Source organism: Humulus lupulus, chromosome 5 (genome assembly GCF_963169125.1).
Source record: "Humulus lupulus chromosome 5, drHumLupu1.1, whole genome shotgun sequence".
NCBI classification, from domain to species: Eukaryota; Viridiplantae; Streptophyta; class Magnoliopsida; order Rosales; family Cannabaceae; genus Humulus; species Humulus lupulus.
The window spans coordinates 207,535,456-207,548,260 of record NC_084797.1 but is presented as its reverse complement, the minus strand read 5'-3'; the positions used below and the strand labels follow the sequence as shown (position 1 = coordinate 207,548,260).

Here is a 12,805-nt window from a genome sequence, read left to right as displayed (position 1 = left end):
TTAAATAAATAATTAATTAATTAATTAATTTAGTAATTAATTAATTTAATTATAATTAATTAATAATTAATTAAATAATTAGGAAAGATTTAAATTAATAATATGATAAATAAATAATTAAATGAATATTAAATAAATAAATAATTAAGTATTAATTAAATAATTTATTTTAAGTAAAGGAAAAATTAGATAATAGATAAATAATTAAATAAATAAATAATTAATTAATTAATTTAGTAATTAATTAATTTAATTATAATTAATTAAATAATTAGGAAATATTTAAATTAATAATATGATAAATAAATAATTAAATAAATAAATAATTAAGTATTAATTAAATAATTTATTTTAAGTAAAGGAAAAATTAGATAATAGATAAATAATTAGATAGCATAAAATATGATGACAAAACATAAAATAGCATAAAACTATTAAATGTTTATAATAGACTATTATAAACATTTTATAACACTTTAAAATATAAGACTATTCACATATCGTAAACTTATATACTTTTATAACACTTTAGATGGCGATTGACAAGACTTGGACGACATTGAGAAATCGTGCTTGTCGAGAATATTGGAACGGTCTACAAGCTTTCTTGACGATGGCGTCGGAATATAAGGATTCCTCTAGTAGAATTAGGTGTCCGTGTGTTAGATGCATAAACAATAGGCTTGAAACTTTACCTATGGTGAAAGCACACGTATTCGATTGGAGTTTTCATCAAGGTTACGAGAAGTGGATATATCACGGTGAAGCAGAAGCAGATGTTGCCAATGTGGTGGACGCCAACGATGATGATGTTGATGAGATGATTCCGATGGTCGAAGACTTCCTTCTACCTACAACCGAAGAAGTTGAAAATAATCCTGCGGCGGGACAATTTTATGACGATCTGTTTGACGAGATAGAGGCTGAGTTATATCCTGGTTGTCATTGGATATCTTCTCTTAACTTTTTAGCAAAATTATTGCATTTGAAAGTTAGAGGCAAGATTCCGAATAAAATCTTCGATGAATTACTGAAATTACTAAAGTTTGCATTTCCGAAGGGAAATAAAATTCCATCAACCTACTACGAGGCTAAAAAAAGATTACAGAAATTAGGGTTAGGGTACGAGTCAATTCATGTATGTGAACATGACTGTTGTTTGTTTTACAAAGAGCATTCAACTAAAGAGACTTGTCCAATTTGCGGAAGTAGTAGATGGATTTCTCCTGAAAAAATGGATGGAAAAAAGGTACCACATAAGGTGATGCGTTACTTTCCATTGACTCCTCGATTAAAAAGACTGTACAGTTCAAGACTTACAGCGAAGCAAATGTTATGGCACTATACTGGGAAATCAAAAGACGATGGGATAATGAGACACCCAGTGGATGGGTTAGCGTGGAAGGATTTTGATGCCAAACATCCTGATTTTGCTAGTGAACCTCGGAATGTTCGTTTAGGTTTAGCTGCAGATGGTTTCAATCCGTTTGGCAACATGAGTCAAGCATATAGTATGTGGCCTGTGGTGTTGGCTAACTACAATCTTCCACCTTGGATGTGTATGAAAGATAATAATTTCATATTATCCATTCTTATTCCTAGACCAAAATCACCGGGAAAGGACATGGATATATTCTTGAGACCATTGGTGGATGAGTTAAAGGAGTTGTGGGTTAATGGTGTCGATACAAGAGATAGTATAACCAACACTATGTTCAAGTTGCGTGCAGCCTTATTGTGGACAGTTAACGATTTTCCTGCTCGTAGCTATTTATCTGGATGGAGTGGTCAGGGATACAAAGCTTGTCCAACGTGTAATGAAGACACAACTTCTGTTCGAGTAATCGGTAAGACATCCTACATTGGTCACAGAAGATTCCTTCCAAGTAACCATCGAATGAGAAGAGACACTCAGTTTGACGGACAAATCGAGAGAAGACGTCCACCAAGACGTTTTACTTGTGACAAAATATTAGAACAAGTAAACAAACTTGTACCACAAGTTCCTGGAAAACACGAGATGTTTGGAGGTGTCAAACGTAGGCGTATTGCAGAAGATCAAAATTGGAGGAAGAAAAGCATATTTTATGAGCTTGATTATTGGTCTTCGAACACGTTAAAACAAAACATTGATGTCATGCATGTGGAGAAGAATGTGTGTGATAGTTTGTTAGGCACTATCTTGGATAATGATAAATCCAAGGACACCACTAATGCAAGACATGATTTGAAAAAGTTTGGAGTAAGGGAATCGTTGTGGATATATGAAGATGACAGCGGAAAGTTAATGAAGCCTCATGCCCCTTATGTTCTCACATCTGATCAACGAATGCAGTTTTGTAAATTTATTCGAGATGTGAAATTTCCAGATAATTTTTGTTCCAATTTAAAGAAGAAAGTAAATGCTGATTTAACAAATATCAGCAGTTTAAAGTCCCACGACAGTCATGTAATAATGCAACGATTACTATCAGTGGGTGTTCGCAAGTTTCTTTCAAAGAGTATATCGACTACCATTTCTGAGTTATGTAACTTCTTCAGGCAAATTTGTGCAAGAACTATAAAGGTTAGCGATATGGAGGAAGCACAAAAAGATCTTATTCTAATATTATGTAAAATGGAACTCATATTTCCTCCAGCCTTTTTTGATATAATGGTGCATTTGATTTTACATTTGCCTGAAGAAGCAATTCTGGGTGGACCGGTATTTATGCGTTGGATGTATCCTTTTGAAAGATACATGAAAAAATTAAAGAATTACGTTGGAAATAAAGCTCGTCCTGAAGGGTCGATAGCCGAGGGTTATGTTGCAGATGAGGCTTTGACATTTTGTTCGATGTATTTCAAAGGTGTTGAAACAAGATTTAATCATCTTGATCGCAATGAAGATGAGGTGACACCAAGAAAACTCTTTGCATTTCAATCGCAATGTCGACCTATAACAAAAGAAACTCTAAAGCCTCTTGATCGTGCGACTCGTGAACAAGCAGAGTGGTACATATACAACAATTCACCTGAAATTCAGAAATATTTGGAGTAAGTTTCTTCCCAAAAGTTGCTTTTATTTCATTGAAAATGCTTTCAACTGATTCAAAATTTTTGTTCTTATTTATAGTGAACACTTAGAAGAAATCAAACACAAATATCAGGATGGAGATCATAACATTTTACATAAGAAATATTTTCAACGATGGTTTCACAAGAAGGTGAAAAAAACAAACCTACCCTATATTCTTTCATCCTTTTAAGTATTTTTTTCAATTCTATAATAATTTTATTCATTTTTTTAGATATACGACTTACAAAAGCTTGGATCGTTAGATAATGGTGACGAGTTGCTAGCTTTAGCATCTGGATCAGATCATTTAGGAGCTTATTACGAAGGTTGTATAGTGAATGGTGTTCGATTTATGTCAACCAAACGAGATTTAAAGAGGAGCACTCAAAACAGTGGAGTATTTGTTGCTGGAACAGAAGATTTTAACTATTATGGAATACTTGAAGAAGTATTAAAGTTAACATTTACTGGCACATATTCTGTGACATTGTTCAAGTGTAAGTGGTTTAATACAGATCCAAGAAGGAAGAAAATAATTATAGAGAATAATATTACTAGTATAAACACTAGCGGGGAATGGTACAAGGATGACCCATATATACTTGCAAATCAAGCGAAGCAAGTATTTTATCTCGATGATATACTTAGAGGAAATCAGTGGAAAGTTGTTGAGGGTGTAAACCATCGACAAATTTGGGACGTCGAGAACTGTGAAGCTAATTCAGACATTGATGTGGTACATGATATTAGCTCATCAAATTTTGTGTTGACTGTGGATCTTGGCGAGTTGGTTATGCTACCTACTCAAAATTCGATTGACATTAGTACAGTACAAAATTTAAATGTTAGTCAAGAGGATCACGAGTTAGGCGATGAAGAAGCAGATGAAGAATTAGATGAAGAAGATGATTTATTAATTGATTTTTGTGAAGATGATGTTAATGCTAATTTAGTTAATGATGGAAGCGATAGTGATTATTAGTTTTATGTAATGATTACCTTTGTAACAAACACAAAAATTTGAATTTGATTTGTATTTTCCAATTTATGCTGATTTTGATTTTGTTTAATGTTATTTCATTACTTAATTAAATTTGATGATATTAAATCTTAAATTTGATTTCTATTCTTATTATTAAATCTTAAATTTGATTTCTATTCTTATTATTAAATCTTAAATATTTATGAATACAAGAGACATGTCAGCTGATATAGTATCCCATCACGGTGGAGATGGTGGTGGTCAAGACCCCACAGATCCTAGCAGGATACCCTCAACTTGCGAGTCAGGTTAATATCTAAATTTTAGTTATGGGATATATTATAATCGCAATATGTTTAAATGTTTAAGATTTACTAATATTTTTATTTTTATGTATTAAACAAATTAATAGATCGTCCTGCAAGAAGGAGGGGACGTGGCCCTGCCAGTAATGTTAATATTGAAAAACGAAGGCGGGATGCTGGCAAACCACTTGAATTGCAACTTGATCCGGCGACAGACAAAGTGGAAGTCAGTTTGGAGGATTACCGCAGCAGCAGCAACAGCAACAGCAACCTATGTATGGTCAATTTGGGTCGTTCATGCAGCAGCAGCCGGTATATCCTCATTATGGAGGATCGACACAGCAACCCGTTTATAATCAGCAGTACTACACTTCTCCGAATCAACAACAGCAGCAGTCTCCTTTGATTCGCCCACAGCCTCGGCCATATTATCCTTCGCCACCAGCACCACAGTCTCATGAAGGTTTGAGTCGAAGCACGAATGTTGAAGATTTTCTAAATGAAACTTTTGATGAAGACAATAATAATTAGTTTAGGTTTTATTATTTATTATTAAATTTAAGTGTATGCTTTTTTATTTTGAAAAAACAATTTTAGTATTTTAAAGTTGTATTTTTAATTTGGATATTAATTTAAATAATATTGATTTTATTTCTAATTTTTTTTAATTATAAATTTAGTTATTTAATATTAATTATATTATAATTTATAAAAATTAATTATTTTTTTTAAAATATATTTTACAATTACTGGCGGATTATTACCGGCGGAAACCGCTGGTAATAATGTGTCAGACGTGAATTCTGACCAAATTATTGCCGGCGGGATCCGCCGGTAATTATCCGCCGGTAATAATATTATTACCGGCGGGAGGCTAATTCCGCCGGTAATAACGGCTTTTCCCGACTGGTTTTTACCAGCGGATTTTTGTCGGCGGAGACCGCCATTAAAAGTATTGCCGGCGGTTTTTCTGACTATTGCCGGCGGTTTTCTCCGCCGGTAATAGCTTGTTTTCCTGTAGTGGAGATTACGAAGATTATTAATATATATAAGAGAGCTCGATCTTTTTTAAAATATTTTTAGATAAAATAAAGTAATAAACATCTATATTTTGCTATATATTGAGTTGACATAGTAATTTAAATGTCTTAAAAATAGACTGCTAGTCTACTGAATATCGTAGAAATTCACTATAATAATAAAACTAAATTAATTTTTAGTATTTATAAATATAGGGAGTATCTGTGATAAGCAAAACTTTTTTACTTTTTTAATTTGTTGGTGTAACACTACCTAGTTTCATACACGTAAATAAGTTGTGATCCTAAATTTTTTATATGACAATATTCGTTGTAGTATAATGAATCTCCTACAAGATTTATGAAATCTTGGATAATTTATTATATCAAAAATAAGATTTAAATAAAAATGCCTAGATAGTGTTTTACCAATACAGAAAAAAAAAACATGGAACCACAATAAATTATCAAGATTTTTCTAAAAATTTGTGGTAAATTCACTATGGGCGGTCTGGTTGGCCAAATTTTTAAAAGTTACTTTTGACTTTTAAACTAGTTTGATTTCTAATGCATTTTGACTTTTAGCTCTAAAAAATTATTTCAGAAAAAACTAGACTAATCAACTTTTTAAAAAATAGTTTGTTGGGAAGCTAAAAACTAGAGGAAAAATCTAGCCAAATAGACCATATAACTATTATAATGAATCTTATCATATAAAAAAAGCTAGAGTTATCCATGTACAAAAACACAAAAGTGTAATACCAAATAGGGTAAAAATGTTAATACTACCACAAACACTTACACTTCCTGTATATATTAACTCTTATATATGCAAAGGTGCTATTTGAAACCGTGGTAAAATTAAAAAAGAAATTGAAACCTTGTTGTTACATTGAAGTAGATTTAAACAATATAATATATATATTTATTTATATATATATATAAGATTTCTTTATATTCACTCATATTTTTACTCACAATAAAATTTGTGACTAAAATACATTATTATGTCTATGAAGTTATAAATTGTGTATTTAGTCACAATAAATTTTAATTTATTATTATATATAACTTATTGTGACTAAAATTATATTAGTGAAGTATAGTGAGAATTTGTGACTTAATATTTACTTTTTTTTAATTATATTCAGTTACAAAAAATTTATGTTGTGATTATAAAATTGTCACTAAATGACAACTTTTTTTTGTTGTTGTAGTAATTATCTAATTTGAAAAAATGCTTTTCTAACAGAACTGGGGGAATTTTTTGTTTTTTCAATATATAAATTATAATTAAGAAGTGCTAGCAAAAATTAATTTATTATTTACTTTTCATAAAGGTGTACGTAGGCTCAATATTGAAAGTCAGTTAAGTTGTTAAAATGGGACAATAATGTCATAGCCTTAGCAAAGTGAAGTAATAAAGGTATGATTGGATTAGGACATTCGCACGCCGAAAATATATAATTATATAAATATATACATTCCATAATTAATCCATGAAACATAATTTTGGTTTTGCGAGATTAGTTGTTCTTTAACTTTTTCCTCGTCATCAAAATAATTAATTTGTATGCTTTTTTTGCTTTTAAGAATCTCATCATGGAGTGATCTAATTATGACTTTCAATAAGATTAGATTATGATTATGGTAGTCATGATGATTAAGATTTGGAGAGTTATTCGAGTGTACCCAAACTCTGTGTGATGAGGTGGAAAAGAGTCAACTTTAGTGGCACCATGTGAGATTCATGCATATATATATATATATATATATATAAAATATATAATATATATTCAAATTAGAGTAGAAAATAAGAGGAAAAAATAGACAGTGGAAACTGGACTCTGCACACAGTACATGCATGTGAGACTCGTTTTTTATTAATAAGCTATTAATATATACCCATTACAATAGTATATATTACTTTTCGTCATATAGCGCAATTAGCGACTAAAAGCAAATTTGTTAAGGTTAGTATTTTTATAAAGAATAAATAGGGTTTTTTTCTCGAACTATTATCACTTTTAGATTGTGTCTTCTAAAGTTTTTCATCGCACTATTACCACTTTTAGATTGTGTCTCCTAAAGTTTTTCCTCTGATAAAACTTTCCCGAACTATTCTTGTTAATAAGTTATGCGACAAACAAAAAAATGATTTGGCATTTTGAGCACTAATATAGTATTGCTAAGTTAGTATCATGTGTATAATTCAAAATAAATTTTTAAAAGATTAAAAAAATAATAAAATTTTAAAATTAAAAATCAATTTTAATAAAACATTAATTTTAACCTTTAAAAATAAAATTTAGAATAACTAATTTATATATAAAAAAATCTAAACCTTCCTCTTCCTCCCTTCTTCTTCTTCTTCTTCTTCAAGCACGTCTGGTTTTTCTCTTCGCATCTCTCTCTCTCCTTCGATCTTTCTATTCTTTGTTTGCGTTGCAACTCTCGGGAGCTCAAATCTCGGTCTGCATGGATTGGGTTTTTACGGGAGGGTGTTCGTCAAGGGCAGACTTTCACTGAAGTGGGTTCTTCTAGAGGTGGGGCTCTCCCCAAGGGTGGGTTCGTTTAGAGGTAGGGCTCTCGCCAAGGGTCGGTTCACACAAGATTGGGCTCTCCCTTATCACTACAACAAAAATGGTCTTTAGGGCGTCGCCCCTAATGATACCCAAAATCGCCACAAATAGTCATTAGCGGCGACAAAACAGTTGTCTCTAATAATAAGTATTAGCGGCGACAGTTTCACCCCTAATAAGTTGAACGTCGTCCCTAGTAATCGTGATTCCCAGATCATATTTCACGCCTGATAATAAAAAGTCGTCCCTAATAATATAATATTAGCGGCGACTTTTATATTATTAGGGGTGACAAATGTCGCCCCTAATATTTTTATATAATTAAAAAAATTATTAAAATAACATTATTTAATTCATAATATCAAAATTAAATATGCATAAAAATAATAATATAAAAATTAAATATGCATAAAATTAATAATTTATTCAAATTACACAACTAATACAATATTATCCAAATTAAATATGCATACAATAATATATTAATTAAAAGTTATTGCTTAATACAATAATATATAAAACATCTCAACCATCAGCATCTTTTGTATTGTCTCATTCTTCTAGTGCATGTGGTGGGTGCGGTCTTAATGTTGATATCACTTCTTTTTGTATTACTTTTCATGCTTTTACAAAATCATTATTTATAGGATTTTCATCCTATAATTACAACCCATTATTCTCATTTACAGCCAATTTCATTCACTCAATTACAGCTATTCATTCCTAAAATAGGAAAGAATCACCCAAGAAATTAATCCTAGAATTACTGCTAATATCACAGCTAATATCATGGTAATTCAACACTCCCCCTCAAGTTGGTGCATAGATGTCACATATGCCCAACTTGTTCAAAAACTTTGAGAAAACTCGGTTTGATACAGCTTTGGTAAGGATGTCAGCCAATTGGTATTCTGATCGGATCACCGGTAGTTCCAAAATCTTGTCCTCCAGTTTTTCTTTGATGAAGAATCTGTCAACCTCAACATGTTTTGTTCGATCATGGTGAACTGGATTATGAGCCATGTCACGAGCTGACTTATTATCACAATATAACTGGATTGGTTTCTTTGGTGGGTACCCCAAATATTCTAGTAGAAACTTTAGCCATAACCCTTCACAAATTCCAAGTGCCATTCCCCTTAGTTCAGCTTCTCCACTTGACCGAGCAACAACATTTTGCTTCTTGCTCCTCCATGTAACCAGATTACCTCCTACAAAAGTGAAGTACCCTGAAGTAGATCGCCTATCATTCTTGTCCCCAGCCCAATCAGCATCAGTATATACATCTATGGTTTGTTCCTCTGTATTTTTAGAGAACATAATTCCTTTTCCTGGAGCAGATTTTAAATATCTCAAAATGCGCATAACTGCCTTCATGTGTTGTTCCCCAGGATTATGCATGAACTGACTGACAATGCTTAATGCATATGCAAGATCTGGTCTTGTGTGAGCTAAATACATCAGCTTGCCAACAAGTTTCTGGTATCTTCCCTTGTCAACTGGAACTTGATCACTCTTAATGCATAATTTCAAGCCTTCTTCAACAGGTGTATCAATTGGCTGGCATGTTGACATGCCTGTTTCTTGTAGCAGGTCTAGGACATACTTCCTTTGGGATAAGTAAATGCCTTTATTTGATCGTGACACTTCTATCCCAAGAAAATATTTCAAAGTACCTAGATCTTTCATTTCAAATTCCTTAGCCAGGTATTCTTGTAAAGCTTTTCTTTCCTCTAGATCATTTCCTGTGACCACCATGTCATCTACATAAATGATAAGGACAGTGATCTTCCCTTGTTGCTTCTTCATAAACAAAGTATGGTCTGAGTTGCTTTGTTGATATCCAAAGGCTTTCATGGCCTTTGTAAATCGTCCAAACCAAGCTCTTGGAGATTGTTTCAGCCCATACAATGATTTCTTCAATCTGCAAACCTTCTGATTATGTTTTTCTGGCATTTTGCATCCCGGTGGTAGATCCATATAAACTTCTTTATACAATTCTCCATGAAAAAATGCATTTTTTACATCAAATTGTTGTAGAGGCCAATCAAGATTTGTTGCAAGAGATAAAAGGACTCGAACTGTGTTGATCTTGGCCACAGGGGCAAATGTCTCTGTATAGTCGACTCCATAGGTTTGAGTGTACCCTTTTGCCACCAACATTGCTTTAAAGCGTTCAATTGTGCCATCAACATTGTATTTGATAGTGTAGATCCATCGACAACCAACTGGTTTCTTCCCCGGTGGAAGGTCAACAAGATCCCATGTCTCATTTTTTTGTAGAGATTTCATCTCCTCATTCATAGCTGTTTTCCATTTGGGATTAGCTAAGGCTTCCTGCACACTGTTAGGAATAGATACAACAGATAATTGATTCATAAAAGACATATTTGAGTCTGACAAGCGATGGTTGGAAACATAATGGCTCATAGGATATTTGACTTTACTAGATAAATCAGGTTCATATGTAAGTTTAGGGATACCTCTAGTGCGACGTGGGGGTAGTTGTCTCTTGTGTGTCTCAGGAACATCTTCAGTAAGAGATTGGTGTGGTATGTTGGATGAGGTTGGGACTATATCCTCAATTTCTTGCTGAGATGGAGATATGCTTATTTCTTCAGGTATTGGGTGCTCATCAGCACTCTGATCCAATGTTATTCCACTTGAATCCAAGTTGACAACATTACCACTTTGATCCAATGTTATACCACTTGAATCCAAGTTGACAACATCTTGGTTGTCATTTTCATCATAGTTGAGAGTTTGAATTTCCTTTCGGTACTCCTCCTGAAATTCAGACTCGGGGAAGTACATAATGTTTTCATGGAAAACGACATCCATTGTGACAAATAATCGATGAGTTGGAGGATGGTAACATTTGTAGCCTTTCGGATGTGTGGCATACCCTATAAAAATACACCGTAATGCTTGAGGAGTTAATTTTGTACATTGATGTTTATGGAGATGGACAAAAACTACACATCCAAAGACACGGGGGGGGGGGGGGGGGGGGGGGTAAATTAGGAACTGGTGGGGCAATCATTGCTTCGTTTAGTGTGTGGAGTGGTGTTTTGAAATCAAGGGTACTTGAGGGTACTCGATTGATCAAATAAGCTGCAGATGTGACTGCTTCTCCCCAATAAGATAAGGGCATATGAGCGCTAATTAATAATGCTCGGACAACGTCAAGCAAGTGTCGATTTTTCCGTTCTGCTACTCCATTTTGTTGGGGTGTGTTGGGACAAGTAGTATGATGGATCATCCCTTGGTCTTCCATATATTTCTGCAAATCAGTACTTTGATATTCTCCACCATTATCACTACGAAGAATTTGAATCTGAGTTTTGTATTGAGTTTGGATTAACTTATGAAATTTTTGGAATAGCGAATTCACTTCACTTTTGGATTTCATCATGCACACCCATGTCATCCTAGTACAATCATCAATAAATGTTACAAACCATCGTGATCCACCCAACGTAGTCACTTTAGATGGACCCCAAACATCAGAATGGATAATCATGAAAGGAATAAGACTTTTATTCAATTGTAATGGAAATGAAGCGCGATGACTCTTCGCAAGTTCACAAACATCACACTGGAAACAAGACACATCAAATTGTAGAAATAAACTAGGAAGTTTTTTTTTTAGATATCCAAATGAAGCATGCCCCAAGCGATGATGCCATAACCAGATTTCTGCTTCCCTTTTTTTCTTCTCAACACCTACTGTCAAAGCTTGTTGGAGGCTTTCAATGCTTTGTGACTCCATGTCCAAGTAATATAGCTTCCCCCTCCTAATACCACAACCAATCGTCTTCCTGGTTTGGATGTCCTTAAACACACAAAAATCAGGCCAAAAAATTACAACACAAGATAAGGTAGTTATTATTTGAGAAACAGACAAAAGGTTATAATCTAAAGATGGAACAACTAAAACAGAATCCAAATTTAAGGTATCAGTTAGGGTCAAAGATCCTTTCCCAATGACTGGGGTTGAATCACCATTAGCAGTAGAGACAAATTTTTGGTTGGAAGATTTAAGTGATGAAACCTGTCTAGAATCAAATGTCATATGATCTGTAGCACCAGAATCAATTATCCATGTACTATGCAAAACAGGTGTAGAAATATTTAAAACCTTACCACCATTGTTTGAAGAAATTACCAATGCCGAGGCTTGTTTAGTAATGGCATCTTCAGTTTTTGTTGCAGCAACTGCTGCACTGGAAGGGCCTTTTTGATTCTTCTTTGAGCGATTATGATCCCACCACTCTGGATAACCCACTAGCTCAAAACATTTATTCTTTGTATGACCAGTTTTCTGGCAGTGGGTGCACTTGAGAGATGACTTTTCTACATGATTTTCATACCTTGAAGAGTTGGATCGATTCTTCGTGACTAATGCGGAAGCGTCGTGATTTGCTAAGTTGAAGGTGGTTTGACGCACTGCCTCCCGACGAACAATAGAGTAACATTCTTCTATATCAGGAATAGAATCTCTTTGTAGAATTTCTCTACTAATTTGTTCGAAATCGCCATCTAGTCCAGCAAGAAAAATGTGTACTCGAAGCCGATCAATCGATTTTTTATATGCAAGAACATCATCAGGATGCTTCATAATGATTTTATCACGATGATCAAGTTCTCGGAATATTTTCGTTAACTCTCCATAATATACAGAGAGTTGTCTGCCATTTTGTTTTGCAGCAAAGGCTTTTTGATTCAAAGAAAAAACCTGTAATTCATCACTGTCATCAGAAAATGCTTTGGCTAGAGCACTCCAAATGTCACGAGCAGTGGATAAACGCAGATAGCGTATCATGATGTCTGGAGACATTGACATTAGTAACCATCTC

At 33.5% G+C, this 12,805-nt stretch overlaps 1 protein-coding gene across 1 annotated transcript; it reads left to right on the top strand.

The window, feature by feature from the left end:
* The first annotated feature begins 613 nt into the window (after positions 1 to 613).
* LOC133779903 (uncharacterized) lies at positions 614 to 4,040 on the top strand. Its single transcript, XM_062219801.1, has 6 exons — positions 614 to 2,134; positions 2,204 to 2,449; positions 2,542 to 2,566; positions 2,850 to 2,994; positions 3,116 to 3,206; positions 3,291 to 4,040. Exons 1-6 carry the CDS (start codon positions 614 to 616, stop codon positions 4,038 to 4,040), a joined length of 2,778 nt encoding a protein of 925 aa, XP_062075785.1.
* The last annotated feature ends 8,765 nt before the right edge of the window (positions 4,041 to 12,805 follow it).